Genomic DNA, 24,253 nt, shown 5'->3' with positions numbered 1-24,253 from the left:
CCTGTTTCTTTAGTCTCCCTCCTCTGTTTTCCCTTCTGGAGGTGTACCTCCTTTCCATTTTTCTCACCAAGAGCCTGATGGGGGGTCTTTTCCTTGGTTCATCCCGACCAAGGCTTTGATCTGCGGCGTCCCCTGTTCATTAACGCATCGTTTATTTATTTTTTATACCATTCAGGAAACATACCTATTCCATCCTAGGAACTTTGAAATTGGTGAAATATTGCAACGAAAATAACCAAAACTCCCAGTACCATTCCTAAACAAAAGGCTTTATAGGCTACATAAAATGCTAAAATGTTGGTAATGGTAATGTGCTGTTGTCATCTGCTGTGCTGCGTAAATCTGTGTACTTATGTTATTTGATTCTGTGTGGAATAAATAACAACAAATGCCATAAAACACTTGGGGGATGGGTGTTCGTGGTTTTTGTAATGCTATATTTTCCCCATACTACTTCATCACGTGGGGGAGGAGAGCCACACGATTTGAAGTGGCTTTCTGTGTTCAAGGCGCTAGTTCATTTGCATAATTGTTCTTGTCTATGGTGACGCTATGTTTCGGGGGAGTTCACTGGTCTGGTGATGTCTGCATGGTACTTGTGCACGTACTTGTACACAAGTAGCCTAGGTTTAATATTGGTATGAGGCATGGGCACTGCTCTAGCATGTGATAAGTTCAGCCGTGAGGGCAGATAGCGCTTATCTGGGCGACCCAAGTGCTCGCGCCTGCTTTCGTAATCTCGGTTTACCCATCGACGTCAAATAGAAAAAAAGGGAATTCGTTTCTTCTACACACAGAGCCAGTCGCCTCTTCCCTTTTCTGTTGTGGCCGATGAGTCCTGTATGAGCTAGGTGCAGGCGGGTCCTGCTGATTCTACCCCAGTTAAACTTTCTCTCTGGACTACTGTTCTGATCCATTTTGTCGTTGAATGAGAAATATTGCGTTGTGCTCTGCATTCGTCGTCAGAGGAAAAGGTAAGCAGGCCAGAAATCTCTCTCGGTTGTAAATGGAAGAGTTTGTGTCGCGCGGTGATTTATCACTGTATGACTTACATCTCGGTTCAGGAAGAGTTCACACACAACACAGGCAGACAGATTTCTCTCTCGCGCGGAGCGGGGGGTTGAGCATTAGGAGGTTCGAGTCTGTCTTCTCTCTGTCTTCTCTTTTCTGCCCTGTCTTTCTGGTTTGTACCGGACTATTTCTTTTGGAAATGCATCAAAAAGCGTTCTGATAGGTTTTCCAGATCATGGCTTTAAGAGCAGATGTTGTGATGGGATGTATAATTCATTTTCGTTCTACGGTGTGTTGAGGGCAAGAGGGTCTGGTTTTTAGACCGTTTTTTTTATCGTGGTGCATTGTCTGTAACGAGCGGTAGTTAACTAATTACCTATCCATTTTCTATGATTTTAAAATATCTTATAGGTAATAGTATATTAAGATAATGGTAATGTTTATGATTGTTACGATTGATTTATTAATATCACTATTATTACAATTGCCCACAGTTGGTATTACATTGCAACAGCCTAATAAAGTAGTAATATATTTATTTTGAATAGAAATATAATTCATATCATACATCACAAACCTTCTCCACTTTCACCGTTTTATCATGAATAAATTCAGTAATTTGTTTGAATTAACTGTCTTTGGACTGCGATAACTATGCTATACAATGTGTTCCTATTTTCATTTAAGTTTCCACAATAGCCTACATTAATCTGCCTATGAACCTATCCCAGTCGCCAGTAGCTATGAAATTAGCTTCAGACTTAAAATAGTTTGTTACTCGTTTATGTTTAATCTTTTGTTTGTTTGTTTATAAACATAATGTCCATTAGGGAACCTTTCGAGCGCCTGTGGCAAAAGCGTTTGCCTATTGTTGCTTTATGAAGACTACAAGGCTTCACTAATTAAGCCTGAAATCACTCTAACGAAAACTCAACTGTTTTATTTTACAAACTTGTGTATTGTACCCATTTGCTCACATCGAATAACTAAAATAAATACCTATCAATTCAATTGGATAGTATTTCAATAACATCTCGTTGGATATGACCCTAGTTTGCCAACCTCAGCCAGTAGACTAGCAGTGACTGGGCAGTCCTACTCATTGTAGCCACAATAGCTAGGCTTCTTCCTTGAGTAGCCATGTAGAAGGCTAGTAAACCCTATAGTTCTAGGCTACATCCCGGATCTCTGTGTGCCTGATCGAGCCATAGCCTAGCTGTTCATCAGCCGCTTTCTGCATCCCGCCAGCTACTGACCCCCATACATCACCGGGACGGGCGCCCGCGTCGACAGGAGCCATTATTATAGGCCTGCGAGGTAAAGTTCACGTCGTGGTCATTGAGATGCGCGGATGCCCGCCCGGTTTTTCAGGTTTCCTCCTGGCCCTGTCATCCATTGGTTCTACAAAAATATGCAGCAAAAACTGGGGAATGTGGTTGTTTATGCTTTTAGCCAAGACAGAGATTTCAGCCAGGTGGTTGGGCTGGGGTAGACTACAGCACACCGCGTTGAGGGCTGGCCCGCGTATTCCGTCCAACGATTAGGCCTATGGGAGATTTGAGGTGTATTTTTAGGTGCAATGTAGCTAACAAATAATAATATTACATGTAATATAATGAAGCCTAATGACAACCTTTAGCCTTCTGACCTTGTACACAACATAGGCCAATCGTTTGGTGTTCTATAACTAACCTGTTAAACTGTCTTTTCTCATTTCATTATTAATATGGCACAATTGGCTATATGCTTTTATAAAATTATTTATTTTGATACAGTTGGTGTGCCGTAAGTGCAGGTGGTGATATGAGGTTTGTGCATGCTTTTGTGGCCTGTATTGTTAACAGAAGGTAAATGATAATAGCAAGAGAACTGTTGTCCCTATCTTGCCTCCATAGTCGCTGGTGTCAGCCCTGTATTGAAAAGTAAGATGGATCGCCACCATTTCTTCTCCTCACGGTGCTTCTTGTAACCCTAGGTTCACCCGAGGAGGCCATTGGCGGAGAGGCGTCACGTGACCAAGGGGTGCCAATGTTATTCTACAAGGGTGTCAAGACCCTGTCAGTTTCTGAAATAAATATTGGGAAACGGCGAGATGCAAAAGGCAACCTACCTCGACAGCTCCGCAATTTACAGTGGCTACCCGTATCAAAGCGCAAATGGCTTCAGTTATGACGCCAATCAGGTTCAATATCCCCGGGCCTCTCATGTGGAAAGTGAGTACCATCGACCCGCCTGCTCCCTGCAGTCCCCAGACGGCTCGGTCGCACTGAAGAAGCCGGGGGAGATAGCAGAGAGCTGTGATAGGAGTACGGCCATCCAGGCGGCGCAGCCACCGGTCCTCACCGACAGCAATCGACCACAGGTGTCGGTGTCTGTCCCGCCACCCCCTCTCCAGTCACAGTCCCCTGGTTCTCTCAACCAGAACAAGAGCAACGGCTCCAGTCAAGCCGACTCAAATGGCTCCGTACACTGCTCGCCGACCTCCACCACCCGGAAACATATCTTCCCATGGATGAAAGAATCCCGTCAGAACCAGAAGCCTAAAACCAGTAGCTCCAGCTCAGGTATATGACCTAGACCCCCACTACTGATGAAACACGTGATAAAATACACCTCATTATTCGTGCGTAAACAAGAACCAACCAAGGTTAGAATAGAAGGTTTGATTATGCTGCATACATTGATATTCTCAAACGTTTGCCTCACAACTAAACGAAGTATTGTTCTACCATTGTGATGTATTCCTTATTATCTATCCTAATCTTGTCCTATTACGCATACACTCCTGTGATGTCATATGGTTCTTCCATCATTATGCATTCCAGAGGCCTATTACGCATACTCCAATGTCATCTTAATATGTTGATATATAACGCATCCTTTATTACACATTATGATGTAGTTCTGTTCATTAGAAATACTCCATTGTGATGCATTCCTCATAGTTTTAGACCTTACTTCATGCACCATTTGTTGTCCGTATGCTCTAGCGTTGACTTGATGCTAGAATAAACATCACATATTGGCCGGGATCACACAACGTTGTGTGCTGTTCCAATTTGTTCCATTGTTTTGATTACAGGAAGAGCCAGGGGATGGGGAGGAAGTTGTTTACCAACATGTAACCCAAAGTTCAAAGGCGCTTAAATTCCCATGGCCTTACCAAATCATATTGTCTCCATAGGCTATAGTAGGCCTATTTATGGCCACCTTTTGGCAATATATTTGGTGAGAAGTTAAATAAGTGGGGCATTCAGGCATCTAGAAGATCTAGTGAATCACATTTATCAGGAGTTTGTCAGGATGTCTGCCAAATTAATGCCAAAGGGACCTTTTTAAACCCGAGGCCAAGATTCAATCAGATCGAGCGTTTACCGGTTTTAGAAGACACCCGCATAGCGGATGGATGTTTTGGCGGTGTCAGAGGTGGAACTGCATTGGAGTAGTCAAATCGGTGAGCAGCTGCTCTTGCGATCATTGTCACGAAGCCACACCCGCCCCACTCGAGTTAGAAGTTCAGACACAGAAAGTGTAGGCTGTATAGAAATAATGCCGCTCAAATAGACGAATCATTAAACAAAATAATGAGTATTTCTATCATCATAATGGAGGTGTAGATTACGTCTCACATTCCTGTGGTGGAACGTGTAAACAAGGCTGCATGGAATTTCTGTTCATGAGAACTCCAGTGCAGCGAATGGCAATGTCTGTTTTAGGTATAATGTCAGGAGCCGCTCTAATGTAGTTCCAACTCTGACACGTCAAAACAGACGCTGTGCAGAAATCAGCTAAAGCTGATTGAATAGAAAAGTATTCTAAAGCTTGCTTTTTACGCACAGGTATGAATATAATTCACAGAACCCTCAACCATATGCCAATAATTCACAGAACCCACAACCATATGCCAATAATTCACAGAACCCTCAACCATATGCCAATAATTAACAGAACCCTCAACCATATGCCAATAATTCACAGAACCCTCAACCATATGCCAATAATTCACAGAACCCTCAACCATATGCCAATAATTCACAGAACCCTCAACCATGTGTCAATAATTCACAGAACCCTCAACCATATGCCAATAATTCACAGAACCCTCAACCATATGCCAATAATTCACAGAACCCTCAACCATATGTCAATAATTCACAGAACCCTCAACCATATGCCAATAATTCACAGAACCCTCAACCATATGCCAATAATTCACAGAACCCTCAACCATATGCCAATAATTCACAGAACCCTCAACCATATGTCAATAATTCACAGAACCCTCAACCATATGTCAATAATTCACAGAACCCTCAACCATATGTCAATAATTCACAGAACCCTCAACCATATGTCAATAATTCACAGAACCCTCAACCATATGCCAATAATTCCAATTACAGCAGTAGCTCTTGTTTGAAACAGTATAATTACTGAATGTTTTATTTGGATAATTATATATAATGATTATATAATGATGCATGTTTCCTACCTTTTAACGGTGTTTTATTAGGATTCCCATACTGCTCAAGCTAAAACAGTATGGGGCGGCAGGTAGCCCAGTGGTTAGAGCGTTGGACCGAAAGTTTGGAAGATCGAATCCCGGAGCTGATAAGTTTCAAATCCGTCGTTCTGCCCCTGAACAAGGCATCCCCTCGGCTGTCATGGAAAATAAGAACTTGTTTGTTCTTAACTGACTTGCCTAGTTAAATAAAGGAACAATAAAAAAGAAGCCGCTTCTCTTCCGGGGGTCCAGAAAGCAGCAGTATAGTAGCCTCGTTTCTGAAACTGAGATGATGAAAATATTTCTCTCCTCAATTCTAAAAAAAATAATCTAACTGGGCAAAAACTGGTTGAATCAATGTTGTTTCCAGAAGGTTTCAACCAACAATTTAAACGTGATTCTCATTGAATCAATGTGGAAAACTCTTTAGATTTGCAAAAAGTTATCTACATAAGATAATTTTGTATTTTTTTCACCCAACGTTGAACCTAAATCAACATTTTTGGTTGATTTCATGTCGAATTCAAGTTAGTTGACAACTCAACCAAATGTAAATCTAAACTAAACTTTCAACTGATGTCAGTGCCCAGTAGGAACATGGTGGCATGCTGCATTCCTCTCGCTCAGCCTCTAGCTGTACAGTAGCTAGAAGTACAATTTATTAGATGTTGGCAACATGCCACAAACGGTAACTAGACCAACACCTTGCTGTGCAGCGGCCGAGCCCCAGCCATTCAGCATGGTGAGACTCAATGGAGAAGGCATGGCGAGGTTTAGCTCATGCGCCTCGAGGAATACAGATGTTTAAATACAGCTCCAGTGAGATATAGGAGGTATTATAATGCACAGCACGGCAGTGTATGGATGTGGTCCAACAACCCTATCTAATCTTTCGTTTTCTCTCTCACACACACACACACACACACACACACACACACACACGCACACGCACACGCACACACACACGCGCGTGCGCACACACACAATTATAACCACTTGAATTTGGCTTTTGCGTAAAGCATAGCTGGCACTTAAGAGCCGGCCTCAGCATGTATACAGTCATAGTTAATGATATGTCTGATATAATTAAATTAGTAACATCCACAGTCTACTGGGACATCTCTGTTTTATCTGCATTTGTAGAACTCTTAATAATATGTGTTAATAATATGTGTATTTGAGTCGGTCCATGTGGAGAGACGTGTGTTATCAGCTATGTGTATCTTGTCACTCTGTGGGTCTTGTTCTTGTGCTTGCTGCTGGGGTTGGTTACTGATTGACTGTCTTCCTTTTCCTCTTCCGCGCAGTTGAGAGTTGCCAAGGAGACAAGAGCCCCCCGGGCGGGTCAGCCGCGTCGAAAAGAGCCCGTACGGCTTATACCAGCGCACAACTGGTGGAACTGGAGAAGGAGTTCCACTTCAACCGTTACCTCTGCAGACCCCGCAGGGTCGAGATGGCCAACCTGCTCAACCTCACGGAGCGACAGATTAAGATCTGGTTCCAGAACCGCAGGATGAAGTACAAAAAGGATCAGAAAGGGTGCGGCATGATGCCTTCTCCTGGGGGACAGTCCCCTCGGAGCCCCCTCGGCCCATCTCCCAGTAGTGGGGGTGGAGGATACCTAACCTCTATGCATTCTCTGGTTAACAGTGTCCCCTATGAGTCCCAGTCGCCAACGTCTTACAATAAGCCCTCTCATAATGCATACGGTATGTCCACGTCATATCCTCCTCCCTTGAACAGCTCCCTAAACAACTGCCCGCCCTCTCAGAAGAGGTATTCCGGGACTAGCGGCTCGCCCACGCCCGAGTATGACGCGCATCCTCTCCAAGGCAATGGGGGCTATGGGGCGCAGTTGCAGCAGGGCAGCCCTGTGTATGTTAGCGGAGGCTACATCGATTCGATGCCCAACAACGGGTCCTCCATTTTCGGCCTGACCCATCTCTCGCACCCGCCGTCCACACACATGGACTACAATGGAGCAATCACTATGGGCAATAGTCACCATCACGGACTGTGTGATCCGAACCCGACGTACACAGACCTTACGCCGCACTATTCTCAGGGAAGAATTCAGGAAGCGCCCAAACTTACGCATCTGTAGCCGGGATGCACCCCGGATCACTCCGCCCCATTGTCCTATACCTCCAGACCTACCATCGCTTTGTTCCTTCTCTTCTTCAGTAGCTTCTTCCACACTTTCTTTGTTTTACGTTTTGTTTTTTAAATAGTTGAATGTATGAAGTAGGATAGGAAAGTAATCACTTTGCATAAAATATGATGTCTATTTGCTATGGTGTCATTGTTCCACGCAGACATATTATCTGATATGACAAGCACGGGGGCACAAATGCAAAGACCTATTTAATCTTTAAATTGTTTCTAAAAACAAAAATCAAACAGGGTATATGAACAAATATTATGGTATTCCTTTTGATGTGCATTTTTGTTATTTATCCACATTTGAATATATGTTTTTGTGTTATTGTTTTGCATTTTGTTGCACTTGTGGAAGGATCTTTATAGGAATCATGTGCAGGGTTTTTTGAGACAAACACACACACACAAACGAAGGTCTGGAAGCTCCAGCCTATGACCTACCCAAATTGTGTTCTGTTGGACTTTCAACGTGTTATTTATTTTTGTTCTGACGTAATATGGAGTTCTTTAGTATTATTTAACCACCCTGTGCTCTTTGTATGTGGGGAGAAGGTTATTGGAAACAGACCTCTAGTTCTACCCCTTACCTGACGGCAGAAAGACGACGGACAGACCACAGACAGACGACTCTCAGCAGCACATAATATGTTGGTGTTATTTTTCTTCGAGGAGGTATTTGATTTCTCTACGAATGTAAATCACTCACGCAATCATGCAATACGTTTGGAAGGAAGGACAGACATTATCATTTTTTTTATTGCAAAAAAAAATATTTAAGATATTACCAAGTTTCTGTTTCAATGTCATACATTCCATCATGCTGCAGTTCGGATAAATAAAGAAATGGTTTTCGATAGAAATGTATCTTTCAACCTTAATTTGGAGGGAATTTGAACGTAGAACACAACGGCACAAACTACAATAAGGAAGGAATAATAATAAGAATAATAGTAATAATAAACACCTTAATATCCCATAAATAGCCTAATTTGTGAGGTAGAAAAAAACTGGTAGGACTTTAGAGGGTAGGCTATTTCATAAAAACAACATTATCCCCATTTTCTCATAATCTGTAATACCATTAATAATCTATAACATCATATTTAATTTGTAGTGACAATAAATCACGAAAACATTGTAGGCCTCTTGTTTTGTCTCCTCTAGCGCGTGGGCAACTCAGAAGCTCTTGCGGTGGCCTTGTTCCGCTCCTCCTCCGCATGGGCACATCCATAATAACACACGTTTCACGAGGATCTTCTGCAGTATCTGTTAGGATAAAATAGGTTAAATTAGAAACCGTTAGTAGGAAAAGTTTGCTGATAGGCCTATATTCAATCACTACATTTTAGTTGGAACTGTTTCAAATGTATTATGGCGCTATAGGATGCATAAAATGGCCTGTCATAATTATAGTTATTTACAAATGTAAATGATGTAGATGAGACTTAATGAAGGGGGTGTAGTACAGGACATATGAATATTTGATTTATATGCTATCTGATGCAGCTAAATAGGCCTATGTGGGCCGCGGGATTCGCTGCTCACAATAATAATTATACAGGTTTAGAAGAAGCAAAAAGTATTCAACATAATCTCAGCTGTTAATATTGTGCAATCACGTAAAATAAGTATGACAAGTATAGCTTGTGTATGTCTCTCTGAAGACTATCTTTAGGGAATGTGTACTTCAGTTTCCTTTGTTGTGACACGCCCAAATTGAATTCACACATGTCTGAAAAAGAAAGCTGTCGTACATATAGAATAACACGTATTTTCTATTGAATTAATTTGACTACATTCAAGTTTAGATTTTCAAACATAATTCAATGAGCATATTGATTAATTATATAAAGCAGGTCAATACAGACCAATAATGCAGAACACGATGCAACATTCAGTACCATGCACGGTGCACTATTTCCCTACCAATAATCGAAGACACGTACTTCACTTGTAAATTAATAGTTTCCCCTCAAATGCATTTTAGGATTATTGAAAAGTTTTACAAAAGCTGTACTCGAATTTATTTCCTTTAGAACGATGACAAAATGACTGATATTATAGGGCAAGAGCTCAGTGATCCTGACATATGGTTAGCAGGGGAACCTAGAACAATTGGTCTGTCAGCATAGACTGAGCAGCTCTGGATCCAAAACACACACACACACACACACACACACACACACACACACACACACACACACACACACACACACACACACACACACACACACACACACACACACACACACACACACACACACACACACACACACACACACACACACACACACACAGCATTGATTTGACTCATATGTAGGAGATTTTAACGCACCATAAATAACTTTTTGTTTTGAAAAAAATGAATTGTTGTTCATTGTATTTCCATCCGTGGGAAAGGGGTCCTAAATCATTCCCTCAGAATAACCCTGTAAAAAATGTGTGTAGGTCGGAGTAGGGTTCACAGAAAGCCGCCACCCACTCCTTGCCTTGCAGACAAAGCCTATGCGTAATTCCCAAAAGCCATCCTTCTCCTCCTCAGCAGCCCCGTCCTTTGCGTACTCTTCTCACCTCCAACAAACCCAAATGTTTGCTCCAACGAAAATATGGACTTTTGTAAACAAGCACACATAAATTCCAGAAAGAAAAGTGCAATGGAGATGTTGGTTTAGCCAACTCACCGCTACGCGCATTATCGCCCATCTGCTACATTTTCCTTGTACTTTTAATGTCTTAAAACACCCTTTAAGCGACAGAAAAGCTGTGATTGCAAACAGAAACGTGTTCTAATCTGAGTGGCCAGTGTTTCTTCCCGCTTCCTGGCTGCATTTGATCCAGGGGAGAGTTAGAAGCCTTAAATGTGTTCTGAGGGCACGGAGCTGTCAGACCTTTTAGCAAGTAAGATTGATCGCGCGCAGGCTTCCAGGATTCTTTGTTTGGTATATAAGCAATAAACTGAGCAAGGCCTACCACTTATTTTTCTCCTCTCTCCAACTCACTATTCCAGTTTTTTTTCTAAAGAAAACACATAGCTACTTCCTGGCTGTTTGACAAAAAACATTCCAAATGTGTCTTTCACAGATTGTACTGGACGTGCAAATGACCAAACACTGTGGGAGCTGCTCAGTCAATACACATGTCCTTCTACAGAATCTCCTTGCAATGTATTCGTTAAAACGACCTATTCCCATGGCAGGTTTGGTTTGTACTGTGCAATAAAACAAAGGGGTATTAAAAATGTGTGAGAAAAAAGGATCAAATGTAAAGAGGATCCTTTTCTCCATTCTTGCACTTTTCCACCCACCACCCACCACCCACCACACCTGGCCTCAGACGCCTTCTAAAAACTCCCATATCCGGCGAAAACCCGCAAGAGAAGCAGCATAAAGACCAGACCAGATTATTTTTTAGAATATCGGTCAACCTTACTTTAGTGAACCCGGGAGTATTATGCAGAGTAGTGTATGTGCTGTCTTTTATAGAGGTAGAGAACGAGTAACGGTTCCCAAAGCATTGTGGACTAAAGTGAAGTAGAACATGATTGGTATGCAGATGCACAATTTGCTGAATTTGACATTTGAAATATATATTTTTTGCATTAGGTTCGTGTCATTGTATAAAATCCGATTGCTAATACATACACCACTTGTATAGCGTGTGTGTGTATAGGCTATTTGGGTACTTGGGTGTGTGCGCGCGCGCGTACGTATAGGCTATTTGGGTATTTGGGTGTTATGCACAATATTTCACTTCTTCATGTGTAATGAATGTATTGCACACAAGTGGGTGACAGTAACATGGCATCGTAGTGAGCATTAGCCACAATAAGTATGACTCTAAGTTCCCAGTTGTGTGTATCAATGTATGAGCCTTGCCTATATAGCCCATAGATGCTTGTATTGAACAGAACGTCTATGAACACAGTCTATATGGTTAGCTCTAACGCTTTGGAACACATTGGATTGTTGGGTCTTGTTTCTGTCAGGAGCCCTCAGTATTAGTTTTTGCGGTGTTTTCCCTGACTGAACTCTACATGAATGGCTAAATTTGCTAATGACCGCTGGCATAGCATGTAGCTAGCTATTGGCGTGATTTGCGTGATTTGCGTGGCGCGGGGCGTTCTCTATTGACATACTCAACACCAGAAAAGAACGAGCAAGTGTAGCTACTTCCCTGTCACAGCGCGCAGGCGGCCATTCTAAAAACACATTTATATCTTAGTGGAGTTGACTGGGGGGTTAAGGGACGAGACAAAGGTGTAAATAAAAACAGCCTTCCCCGCATAGACGAGGCGTTCTTTACCAGAGTTTTTAGATCAATCAAGCAGACAGTGGCTTCTTTTGATTAAACCCCAAATTGTCATTGGGCAGAAGTAATCATGTGACAGGCAGTTCGTTCCAATTTCCACCTTGTCTCCATGAATTCAATAGTTTAATAGCAGCTCGTTCACCATACGGCCGTAATCAGTGAATTTGAAAAAAGTATATATTTCTCATTGAGCCGCGACAAATAAAAATACACGCAGCAAACTTTCCCCGGCTCGCAGTGACCGGAGATGAATTACGAATTCGAGCGAGAGAGCGGTTTTATCAATAGTCAGCCGTCGCTTGCTGAGTGCCTGACATCTTTCCCCCCTGTCGGTGATTCATTTCAAAGTTCATCAATCAAGAGTTCGACGCTTTCACGCTCGACACTGATTCCTCCTCCTTTTGAGCAGACCATTCCCAGCCTCAACCCGGGAAGCCACCCGAGGCACAGCCGGCCCAGACTCAGTCCGGATGGATGCTGCCCGCTGCCCACCGCCTCCCTACCCCCGGAATACCCCTGGATGCGAGAGAAGAAAGCCTCCAAGAAGAATCACCTGCCGACTTCCACGGCGACAGCCATAACGACTGGACCTGTATGCTTCTCCCCGAAAGGTGGGTGGTTTTTATGGGGCAATTTAAAGTGTCGAGATTTTTATGCAGAATGCACGTTCTAAGCACCTGAAGGAGTGGTAATAGGCTAGTCATTACCAAGTTGCATATTCGACATTAATTTCCTGTTCACAATTACGCATTGGGATCAACATATTTTTTACTCTACTTCTCCTAAAAGTTTGGGAAAAGGTAAGTAATTTAAAATCATGTATTTGATTTCCACGCTGTCCTTCCTCGCCGAGCAGTGCCAGAGTTCTGATGTGTGACAGTAATGAAGAGTGATGGACTAGTGTTGCGGTGCGGGGCAGCTGGGGCATTCATTAGTATATCAGCTAGCCTACACCGGCCTGGACTACACTACCGCTTTCTCTCTCTGCTGTAGTTTGAGGGGAAATTAGGTACATATGGTGCACTATAGGACTTATTGTAATAGTGTGCATTTATTTATCAACATCCATATTGCAATAATATTTGTGGGTAAAGGGATGCATTGGATGCTGCTCTGAATGAGCGGCCATTTTGCTGAAGTGGCCACTGTGTGGAATAGGCTACTTACTCTCTGGTGGTTTGTGTCTATTCGGGCGTAATATGTGCATTATCAAGTAATTGTTGCTCATGTTGAAATGCTTCTTAATCTTATGGTTTATGTGCTGCTGTTTCAGGCTCCCCTGAGATTCTAGAAAGTGGAGGAGGAGGGGGAGGGGGCTCCCGGCGCTTGAGGACTGCATACACCAACACACAGCTCCTGGAACTGGAGAAGGAGTTCCACTTCAACAAGTATCTGTGCCGACCGAGAAGGGTGGAGATAGCCGCCCTGCTGGACCTCACCGAGCGGCAGGTCAAAGTGTGGTTCCAGAACCGCCGGATGAAGCACAAGAGGCAGACCCAATGCAAGGAGAACCACAATGGCGAAGGGAAAGGACTGAGCGCCGGGGACGGAATCCAGAGCAACGACGAGGAGGATGATGGCTCGCTGTTTGAGCAGAGCCTCAATACAGTGACCGGGGCCCTTATGGAAAGAGAGGCCTGCTCCTTTCAGCATAACTCGCTGAGCTCTTCCCAGCAGCTCCAGAATGTTGGTCCGCACAATGGCGAGGCCCAAAGTTATACAGTTTCGCCACTGAGCAGCAATGACAAAAATCTGAAACATTTTCTCAACCCGTCACCCACTGTTCCAGGCTGCGTGCCAACAATAGGCTCTGCAACTGGCCCGGACAATGGCGGTAGTCCCGCGGCCCTGGACGTGTCAATACACGACTTCCAAGTATTCTCCTCGGATTCTTGCCTTCACCTCTCCGATGCCGCTTCGGCTAGTTTGTCAGAATCCCTGGACAGCCCCGTGGACAATCTGGACATATCTACGGACAGCTTCTACTTTTTCTCGGAGTCACTAACTACAATCGACTTGCAACATCTGAGCTATTGAAATCAATCACAAATAGAACAAGACTTTCAAACCGGAACATTCAAAGAATCCAAACTCTGGTTTAACTATGAATTTAATTTTGGTGTTTTTTTAGGCCTCTATGATCGGCACATTTTATTTTTATTGATTAATTGATTAGTCGATTAATTCAAGGTAAGAGTCTGGACAAATATACAATTGTGGCTTGTAATTAAAATAACAAATTGATTTCTTAAGATCCAATTTGTGTAAAGGTGCACAATAATATGAATTCTGGTAATTTTATTTTTGTATAGCTTACAATTCCATTACGATTTTTGTTAGAAATAAATCTGACTTACCATAAGGAAATTGCAAGATTGTGTACAGTTATTATTATCCAAACCGTTTTATGAAGTGTAAAGTGTAATTTCGATCAAATATATATTTGTCCAAAAAATAGAAAGGAGGAATAACCAATCGATTACATGTTAATGAGTTAATCCTGAATACACATTTACTATCGTTAATTTGCAAGTCAAAATAGTCTGATGAAAGCAGGCCAATATAGCCTGATCTCTGAGTATGAATTCTATAGTAATTCTAAGAAATGCCTGGTTTATATTATATTGTAAGCATAACATTTCCTGGGATAAAAAATAACAAACACAAATCTTCATCGATGAGGTTTAATAATCTCAATGCACCAATTTAGAGCCATTGAGATTGTATTCTGTCTATGTTCATTTCAAATTAGCACCTTTAAAATTATTTTCACAGATGTAAATAGCGGTGGAATTCGAGAATTAAGTTTATATTAGTTCAATTTTTGGGGGAATAAAAACATCATCTTACAATTTTGAATCAGAAACTATTTAGAAAACTTTTCTGGTCCAATTTCATGTAACTCAGAGGCGATTATACAACAGACTCCATAAGCTTACCTACTACAGTATATTTTGAACAAATGTCCTCTTTTACTTGCTCTGGTTGTAAAGTTAGTAGAATTGTAAACATGGTAGGCTAGCAATAGCATGGCTCCCTGTAGTGCGAGCTCCCAGTGCTGGGTGCATGGGGAGGCAAATGCTCCCGCCATGTTTTCCGAGCTCATAAATCAAACCCCGTCATTAATAAGAATGGCATCAAAGAGACCAATTGTGATGTATAACGCACAAATAAAATGTTTTTGGATGGGATTCGCAATTCGAAGCCAAAAACGCGGAAGCTTTGTAGGCTTTTGGTAATAATTCATTTTTATAGCTGTTCAAATACAGCGCGCGGGCTCTCCAAGCGTGCAGGGAAGCGGGCAGCAGAATCATGTCACCCCTCGTGCTATTAGTAGTCTATTTCAAAACAGGCTGCTGCAGGCCTATACATTAGTATTCATTTGAAACGTTTTATATTTTCTAAAAATAGTAGCTCTAATGCATTTAATGATTGGGGAACAGTGTAGGCCTATGCCAAGAAATACATTTGGTTAAATTGGGATTTTCATAAGAATAATCTATTAGGGCAAAATGGCTTTCGGCTATAAATGTGTTTTGTTCTTGCAGAAATATATTTATCCACAGTCCTGGAGAAATGTGTGTATTGACCATTTCACTGTGCAAGTTGTATGAAATTTGAGTAGAATGATTACATTCCTACACCACTCAAAATGCTTATGCTTGTGGGCATACTAACCACCGGTTGCTACATAGCATGGATCGATCATAAAACGTATCATTGCAAAGTTAAGTGCATAGCCTTATTACATTTAACTGGAGTGACATTTAGCCAATATTTAACTTCCTAAAAACAAACTGGCAGTGGGCGTGTATAGGCTATGCACATATGCGAAGAGGAAAGCTGCTATATAAACCTAGGCTATACAACTCTGATCCAACGCGGGCTTTCCTTTCCAAAGGCTGGTAACGAAATCATTCCGAAACAATGCGCCTTTTCTCTCCCCATTCCATGTTCGCACAAAGCGTATTCTGGAACGTTCAATGCTGCGCCCACGCACTACTAGGGGCTAGGCTGTGTGCACCGTTGTAGAGAGAGAGATGATGAAGGGAGAAAATGGAAGAGTAAGGAAGGAGTGTGATACTTTCTTGCATTTCTTAGAATTAAGAGTCTTGTAGTGTCAGTCCTTATTTATGCTAAATGTAAGATAGGCCCTATCAGCGTTCATACGGGTTGTGCTCTAGAAGCTCAATGTGAGCTAATCTACTACCGCGGGGGAAATACTGCTGAGAAGGAAAAGAGGCTGTTGTAAGAATGACCGACACTAGGCCATACAGTCCTCTCATCATCCAGTAGGGGCGCAAACCCCTCTCCCCCTCTTCTCACTCTACCCTCGTCCTCTCTCTGTCTATGTTAAAGTGTGAGTGTGATATGTGCCCTTCTGATATGTGTCTATCTGTGTGCGATAACAATGATCATACAGTTCAGCTTGCAACTGATTTTGAAACATCATGTCACATGTCTTTGTGACGTTATATAAAAACATAGTTTGTGACTATGATGGAGCCTCTATGACTTGGGTTTTGTGTGTGTGTGTGTGTGTGTGTGTGTGTGTGTGTGTGTGTGTGTGTGTGTGTGTGTGTGTGTGTGTGTGTGTGTGTGTGTGTGTGTGTGTGTGTGTGTGTGTGTGTGTGTGTGTGCGTGCGTGCGTGCGTGCGTGCGTGCGTGCGTGCGTGTGTGTGTGTGTGTGTGAGATAGAGAGAGAGAGATATGCTATGTGCCCACTGCCCACAAAATTAGGTGGAAACTGAGCTGCACATCCTAACCTCGTGTCAAATGTATGACCATAATTCCCTCAGATTACACAGACCCACAAAGAATTTGAAAACAAATCTAATTTGGATAAACTCCCATATATACTAGGTAAAATAACAGTGTGTCATCACAGCAGAAATATGTGTGACCTGTTGCCACAAGCAAAGAGCAACCATTGAAGAACAAACCCCTACTTGAATAACTATTTGTACATTGTTACAACACTGTCCATAGCCAGTAATATAACCTTTGACATGTCTCTATTCTTTTGAATCTTTTGTGAGTGTAATGTTTACTATTCATTTCTGATGGTTTATTTCACTTCTGTTTGTCATCTATTCCACTTGCTTTGGCAATGTAAACATGTTTCCCATGCCAATAAATCAGTTTGTATTCAATTGAGAGAGCTTAGCACCAGGACTGGGAGTACCAGTCACCCTATATTTTACCCTTTCTCTGCAACAGTATATTTCATCACCATTCATTTCTCAAACGGTCTCATAACAGGATAATCAAGCAGCAGTTTCTCCTCAGGCTGTAGGAGCCTTACAACACAGACCTCACAATATTAAATCAGCTGATCACTTGATCACGAGAGGAACCTACACTGTAGACTGGCCTTTGGAGCAACACTATTAAAACTGTGTCACTATGTTTCTTGGTGATGGGTCAACTCTGTGGTCTTCAAATATCATCGTGGGGCTCAGCTAGCCTGCCTCAAAGAAATCTAAACCCTACAATGCCTCTGTCCCTCTATAAATGCAGAGATGAGGTCAAACGACGGGGAAGTCCTTGATACATAAGTGATGTATACAGACCCCAATCTAGTGAAATAACATAATGCACGTTGAATCCTGTTGAATAGGCCCACGGGTATGGTAAGTTGCAGTTGAGAGGGACTCACGTCTCCATGCCAACCAGCTGATGGTATTAACACACAGTCTCTTATCTCTCTCTCTCTCTCTCTCTCTCTCTCTCTCTCTCTCTCTCTCTCTCTCTCTCTCTCTCTCTCTCTCAAAATACATTCATTTATGTTTCCATATCCCCCTGTTCATCTTGAAATGCCACCTTACCTCGTGCATACTGAAGAAACAGAGTAGGTCATTTTCCTGGAGGGTCTGGGATAGCCTATAACTATTCTCCAGTCATCCGATGCTGGGCAGGCTATAGAGTAGATGCCGTATTTGCTGTTCCCCGCTCTACATGCGACCTGAGCGCTGTCTGCGGTGTCTGCCTTCGGGCTCATTGTTTGCTCGGCCAATACATTAGTGCCGAAGCACGTCACCTTGATCGACGAGCGCTTGGAATTTAAATACCCACTCAGACACCAATCTGTCACAGCTAAGGGGACAGCTCACTGGCTGACCCGGTCCACGTGACCACCCACCGTTTCATTGATATCGCCCTGTGTTGCCCCCTCCCTTATCTGATAAGGCAGGGAACCGGTAAGGTGGCACGGTCACCCAGGGTGAGACAAGGAGAGATTCCTCAGAAGACCGGGCCTTTTGTGGACGGTCTCAGTCCCGCTGAGACAATGCTACAATGAGCAGCTTCTTAGATTACTCTGTGATGAGCGGCGACGGCGGGTCCTGCTCAGTCAGGGCTTTCCACTCAGACCACGGAATTACTACATTCCAGTCCTGCGCAGTCACCGTGAACAACTGTGGGGCGGATGAGCGCTTCATGCCCAATAGGTCTTCCCCGGATGGCATCCCTCACCAAACGGGGTCCTACCAGACTCCTACTGGCTCTCTGGGTTTAGCCTATGGGGCCCATCCTGCCTGCGGCTCGGGCTATGGACCCCAGGGCTTCTGTGCCACCTACAACCATTACGCACTGAACCAGGAAGTGGACTCGGCCACGGGTTTCCCCCAGTGCGCCCCATTAATGTATTCCGGCAACATTTCCTCGTCCATGGTACCGCAGCATCGCCAAGGTTACGGGGGAGCGCCCCTGGGTCAGCTCCAGTACGCTCACGCCACCTATGGTGGCGGGCACGAGCAGGCGAACCTGCCTCCTTTCTCTGGGTGCTCAAACCCGCTGTCACCCCTGCACGCGGCCCACCTTGACTCGTGCTGCTCGCCCCTGTCCTCCGAGAGCGCCTCCAACGCACAGACCTTCGATTGGATGAAAGTGAAGAGGAACCCGCCCAAGACAGGTGGGTGCCGTACCATGCATAAGTTGACAGATGAATGCACCTCTCATAAACCCAAATGTAGAGTGTGAGTAATAGATCGATTGGCCGCCTGTTATTATTGGAACAGGTGTAGTAAAGACACATTTTGGAGGAAGTAACCCAAGTGCAGAGTGGAGGATGAAGGTTTGGCCATTGCAGTTTCAAATAGATATGATTTCACAATGACACGCTGACACAACACCACAATGTCATGGCAGCCATTCTGACGCCACATAGATCGTATCCAAATTACGCATGGTGAGTGACATTATGGAACGCTTCTTAGATGCAACAACATGGCATTCAGTTCTATGGTATTCAGTTCTCAAGTTGGCCAAACTCTCCTTTAGGACGTGTTTTGAAGTGTTGGGCCATATATAATTACCAGTTGTAAGCCTGAGTTGTAGGCCTGGTAAGCTATTGGTATGGTGTCTGGTTTGTCTTGGCTGTGATATCTGGAATGCATGGAACATTTTGGGGTGTTGGAGAAAGTGGACATCTAAGCAGGCATGTAATACCCACGCATGACGCGTGAAAACGGTGATGAACTGTTTGCCTTTCGTAAAATATTGAATACAAAGTAACGAAGCATTCCACTGATGTCATCATAAGTGATTTGAGCATGCATGAAAGGTTGAATGCGTGAAAATTAACATGTCACAAAGTAATTGTGGCAATGTTTACATTGTTGTACATTTGAACATATACATTTGAACTACTTTTAGTTATGTTAACTTCTGGCGATCAAAAAGGTGGATTTAAACCACTGTGCGTAAAAATGACAGTACCTTTCCAAACATGTGTGCATGGCACACGATTTCTAAGGATCATAGGTTGGGAGAAATGTGTCAGTTGTCCAACTTCCTTGGCCTTTATTTCGTCCTGACCTCCAGGTAGCCCTCATGTTCTCCCTTCATTCCTCTACAGGCAGATCAGGGGAGTATGGCTATGGGGGGCAGTCCAACACCGTCCGGACCAACTTCACCACCAAACAACTCACCGAGCTTGAGAAGGAGTTCCACTTCAACAAGTATTTGACCCGCGCGCGGCGCGTGGAGATCGCGGCAGCGCTTCAGCTGAACGAGACTCAGGTCAAAATCTGGTTCCAGAACCGCCGGATGAAACAGAAGAAGCGCGAGAAGGAATGCCTGCTGCCCACCAATGCCGCAGTGTCAGACGCGAGGGATAGCTGCCCGGAAAAAGCAGCTGGATCTGAGAAGTCCCTCTCCGCCCCCTCCACCCCATCTCCAGCCTCGTCAACAGTGTCCTCTGGGGTTGACCCATACTCCTCCAGCTAAAGAATCCTTGCCGCGTGGCAACGGTCTACATATAGTAAATATAATATACAAGTCCTAATTCGGATAGATTAAATGAATTTGAACAAGGTAAATATAAAAATGTATGCACTACTTGGGGGATTTTGAGACAATGAGATTGGGCTATTGTCCTGGCTACGTGGTTCATCTATGGTGTGTTGTAATTTGTGGTTTAAACAGGGTAACACATCTGACCAGTTCATGGAGTTGTGAGTTCAAATATGTCAGATTTCTATTCCAATTGTTCGTTCATGTGTAGAATATTCATAGTGCACATGGGATACTTTCCCAAGCCAAATGCTGCAGAGTGTACCATTGCTCCACAACGAGCTGGATTTATAACCTACACAAGCTGCACAACGAAACAAATACCTCATGTGTGCCAGATTGATTCATTAGACAGTGCAGCACTACTTTCGCAGACTGTTTGCACTAGGAGTTGTGTTTTACGCACAATCAGCCAGGAGAACTCTTGTGTGTGGAATCACTGCTGGCACATTCTTAGAATACCTCCCGAATCATTTTCAAACCTGTGTTTCCAGCCTGTGTTTGTACTATCCTAGTGTCGCGAGTGTCAATCTGAATGTATTGTGTGAGGTTTGCATGATACGCCAAGCTTTCATGTAGCCTATACTTGATTGGACACTGAGTTTTATCAGTTTGGAGACCGATGATGACGTATGTCTTATAAGGCTTGTCTGTTACTATTTATTCGAGCAGAGCACATGTAAAGGGTTTTTCAGCGCGATGTTTACGGGTCAAAATATGTGTATTAAAGTGCTTTTGCCTCTACGACATTTTCTGGATGTATGTTTATTGTGGCTAAAAGGATGATCATAGGCCTTTTTTTCTCACCATGCATGACCAAGCATTCAAATTTGGATCTCTCGTCAAAATGGAACAGAGCCCATTTCTGTCAAAGGAGACCCGTGGAAAGTGGAAGACATGACCCATATGCCCCTACATGCTACTACAATAGTGTTATTCTTATATGATAGCATTGCAAGTGTACCTGTATTACAGGCCTCTGAGAATGACCCGACTATAGTAATCGACTACAATACAATAGCTTAAGGTTTCTCATGTCCGAAGTTCAACGTCATTATCTCTCCAGCATAGGGCTTTATGTGTTCCAGTTTAAACGTTGTCAGTGCATGCAGCCGTGCGCACTCCCGTCCCACGGGTTAAAGCATTATTGGCATAATAAAGGCATGTTTTTCCACGGAGGGGATGAGAGCGCAGACGTCAGTGGCATTCGCGATGACAACCTTATCGAGCTGCTGGCTTATTGAAGGGACAAAAAAAGGTAATAGATTAAAACATAGAGAGGAGGATATTGACAAGGATGAGCCCCTCTGCTCCTGTCATTTTCGGTGTGTCTGTCAGGCTCCTCAAGGTACCAGAGATGTGTGGCATCTCCCCCTGACGGCATAAGGCTGGGAAAGGATACGTCTGAACGGTTGCTCTAGATCCACGGTTGAATATGGGCAGAGACTTGGCTTCGGCAGTACATAAGGTGCAGGTACAAATATTGCAATGTGCTAGATGACGTGTCAAGTACCAACGGTGTGCGATGGGAGTCATGCGCTTTCGGATCCCCTGTCCACATTGAGAAGGACAAATAGAGGCATCTATTAGATAGATGTAGGCCTATGTCCATTGATCAATTAGATAGATGTAGGCCTATGTCCATTGATCTATTAGATAGATGTAGGCCTATGTCCATTGATCAATTAGATAGATGTAGGCCTATGTCCATTGATCTATTAGATAGATGTAGGCCTATGTCCATTGATCTATTAGATAGATGTAGGCCTATGTCCATTGATCTATTAGATAGATGTAGGCCTATGTCCATTGATCTATTAGATAGATGTAGGCCTATGTCTAATAAATACAGAGAAATGTCAATATGTTCATGCATTACATGTAAGTGGTCATACGGGAAGATGCGTGTCTGTCATAATGACTGGAGAGTATAAAGTCAGCAATGAAGTCAGGAGCTCCCTCTCTCTCTCTCTCACACACACACACACACACACACACACACACACACACACACACACACACACACACACACACACACACACACACACACACACACACACACACACACACACACACACACACACACACACACACACACACACACACACACACACAGTTTCAACAACAAAGGACTACGGTAGGACTACTTGTGCTTCATCTCCCATTAGCGATGTTGAATCAAACAATCATACAAACACAGCGGACCTATATATTTTCAAATGTTGACTGGGTTTAGTGTGTATTATTTGGACACACGTGGGCTGGTACTTACACCTTTATTGTTCCTCATTTCAATAGCTCCCATTGAGGAAAATAAATATATGAATATGACATGAAAATAAACCAAAATAGTAAGCCAATTCACCGTCCTCACCACTCTCACACCGAACACACCCACAGTTCCATTTAGCCTGCCTTTTTCCTTTATATTTTATATTTGGATTGCAACCATGAATATTTGGTTAGTTGCTGTTGGAAAGTGGTAAAGGCAAATATTGGTATGAATTGGATGAGTTTCAAGCTGCCACAAAACAGTAAGTTTACACACTGGTCTAAAACGAGAGATTTTTCTTTAAAGAATTGTTACTTATTCTGAACACAGCAAAACATGTCTGCTAGCTGAACTCGAGGTTGAAATCCATCTGAGAGAGCTGCTATTGTGCGCTAGGCCTCGCCAGCTAGCTCGGGCTCTCAGGAGATAGCCGGAACCGATTGGACTAGCAACGTAAATGATGCTGACGTTTCTTTTTCCGTGGAGAGTTTGGGAAACGTTTAGTTATTTCTAATGATAGACATTCTTCTTATTGGTTTGAAATTGGGCCACCGTCTGATCCGTTTTGGACAAAAAAAATGATTGTTTGATTAGACATTGGCATCTTGTTGTCCAATTTTACTTTTTTTGTGAGGGTAAAATCCTGAAAGACACCGTCATTCCTGAATACTAGGGGCGTTTCTTTATAAATAGTCATACATATAAACAACGATGTTCATCAGGGGTTTGGTATTTGTGTTGGTTGATAGACCAGGCCAGTCATGTTTGTCGGTCGTCTAGCCACTTTCAAACATTGGCCTGCCTACCAGTTGGTTGAGGCCCTAAGCTGTATACACAGTTTAAATATACATGTTATTTAGATATAAATATATGCTATTTTCGTGAACACAATTCTTCTTAAATGTTACATACAATGGTCCATATGTGATCAAACGTTCCCAATATTCAATTAATGAACTTTTCGTTTTCTCTGCTCAAAATCTGACCTGCTAATATGACACGTGTTTTCACTGAATGTTACATAGTGAATAGCCTATTTGCATGTTAAATTACAATAACATGTTACACCAATGTTGAGCCTGTAGCATTTCCAAAATGAGCTCATTGTTTCACATGATTTAAAAAACAATTATTTTCCTTGCTTCAAATATTTTATTTGAAATAATACAAATGTGCAAGATAATGTTCAGTAATGCCAATTGATCACAATGTATTAATTTTCAGAGATCATTTTATATAACATTTAATTCCACAAATGTGTCCAATATTATTTAAAAATAAACCTAGAGCCTTGTTTTGGTTTTGAATCTTTCGAAATGTAATCAATATCTACAAAATGACCGTTGGTATTATATTTTCTGTTTGCCATGAGGATAGAGAGCTGGCGTCTGTCTCTATATCGTTTGCGTCACCATGCAGGGCCGTGCTTATGAAATCATTAATGCGATTACTTGTGTAGACTTATTTAAAACGCCAATAACGCAGGAAGCACAAGGAAATAAGGACATGTATTAACACAGGCCTATTGGAAAATACATGTATGTCATTGTAAAACATGTCCACCTAATTGTGCCAGAGTATTAGTCCACAAACAGGGTTTTATTTATTTATTTATTTATTTATTTATTTGTAGTTTAACAATTTGAATCTCAAAATAAATTACATTTATACTATAATGTTCGAGTTTTATCCAAAATAAATGG

At 42.7% G+C, this 24,253-nt stretch overlaps 3 protein-coding genes and 1 long non-coding RNA gene across 10 annotated transcripts in view; 3 read left to right on the top strand and 1 right to left on the bottom strand.

Annotated features, from left to right (window-relative positions):
- Positions 1-7,802, top strand: part of LOC118375517 (homeobox protein Hox-A3a-like) — a 34,898-nt gene extending 27,096 nt beyond the window's left edge. For 5 of the 7 annotated variants that reach the window (XM_035762102.2, XM_035762105.2, XM_035762103.2 and 2 more), the window contains 2 exons: positions 2,987-3,575; positions 6,823-7,802. In XM_035762102.2, the coding sequence (XP_035617995.1) occupies positions 3,104-3,575; positions 6,823-7,619 (1,269 nt within the window). In that variant the 5' untranslated portion in view covers positions 2,987-3,103 and the 3' untranslated portion in view covers positions 7,620-7,802. The other 2 variants (XM_035762101.2, XM_035762107.1) reach the window with 2 other exon arrangements.
- A 611-nt stretch (positions 7,803-8,413) lies between these two features.
- LOC118375522 (uncharacterized) lies at positions 8,414-10,485 on the bottom strand. The gene is made up of 2 exons (XR_004823826.2): positions 10,011-10,485; positions 8,414-8,941 (listed from the first exon to the last, which is right to left on the bottom strand). It is a non-coding gene; the product is annotated as an uncharacterized LOC118375522 (long non-coding RNA).
- A 1,428-nt stretch (positions 10,486-11,913) lies between these two features.
- Positions 11,914-17,078, top strand: LOC118375518 (homeobox protein Hox-A2a-like). The gene is made up of 2 exons (XM_035762108.2): positions 11,914-12,594; positions 13,257-17,078. Exons 1-2 carry the CDS (start codon positions 12,231-12,233, stop codon positions 14,018-14,020), a joined length of 1,128 nt encoding a protein of 375 aa, XP_035618001.1. The 5' UTR covers positions 11,914-12,230; the 3' UTR covers positions 14,021-17,078.
- A 739-nt stretch (positions 17,079-17,817) lies between these two features.
- hoxa1a (homeobox A1a) lies at positions 17,818-20,984 on the top strand. Its single transcript, XM_035762099.2, has 2 exons — positions 17,818-18,896; positions 19,842-20,984. The coding sequence occupies exons 1-2, from the start codon at positions 18,281-18,283 to the stop codon at positions 20,210-20,212; spliced, it is 987 nt and encodes a 328-aa protein (XP_035617992.1). The 5' UTR covers positions 17,818-18,280; the 3' UTR covers positions 20,213-20,984.
- The last annotated feature ends 3,269 nt before the right edge of the window (positions 20,985-24,253 follow it).

The sequence above is a fragment of the Oncorhynchus keta genome, chromosome 19, assembly GCF_023373465.1.
Source record: "Oncorhynchus keta strain PuntledgeMale-10-30-2019 chromosome 19, Oket_V2, whole genome shotgun sequence".
In the NCBI taxonomy this organism is placed as follows: domain Eukaryota; kingdom Metazoa; phylum Chordata; class Actinopteri; order Salmoniformes; family Salmonidae; genus Oncorhynchus; species Oncorhynchus keta.
Note: the sequence above shows the minus strand (reverse complement) of the source record. Positions and strands in the feature narration are given on the sequence as shown.

Bases quoted from the DNA above. Each gene is read 5' to 3' on its own strand.
- hoxa1a (XM_035762099.2), top strand. From the start codon at position 18,281: ATGAGCAGCTTCTTAGATTACTCTGTGATGAGCGGCGACGGCGGGTCC. The intron at 18,897-19,841 runs GTGGGTGCCGTA...ATTCCTCTACAG, and splicing joins GAGGAACCCGCCCAAGACAG to GCAGATCAGGGGAGTATGGC.
- LOC118375518 (XM_035762108.2), top strand. From the start codon at position 12,231: ATGAATTACGAATTCGAGCGAGAGAGCGGTTTTATCAATAGTCAGCCG. The intron at 12,595-13,256 runs GTGGGTGGTTTT...CTGCTGTTTCAG, and splicing joins TGTATGCTTCTCCCCGAAAG to GCTCCCCTGAGATTCTAGAA.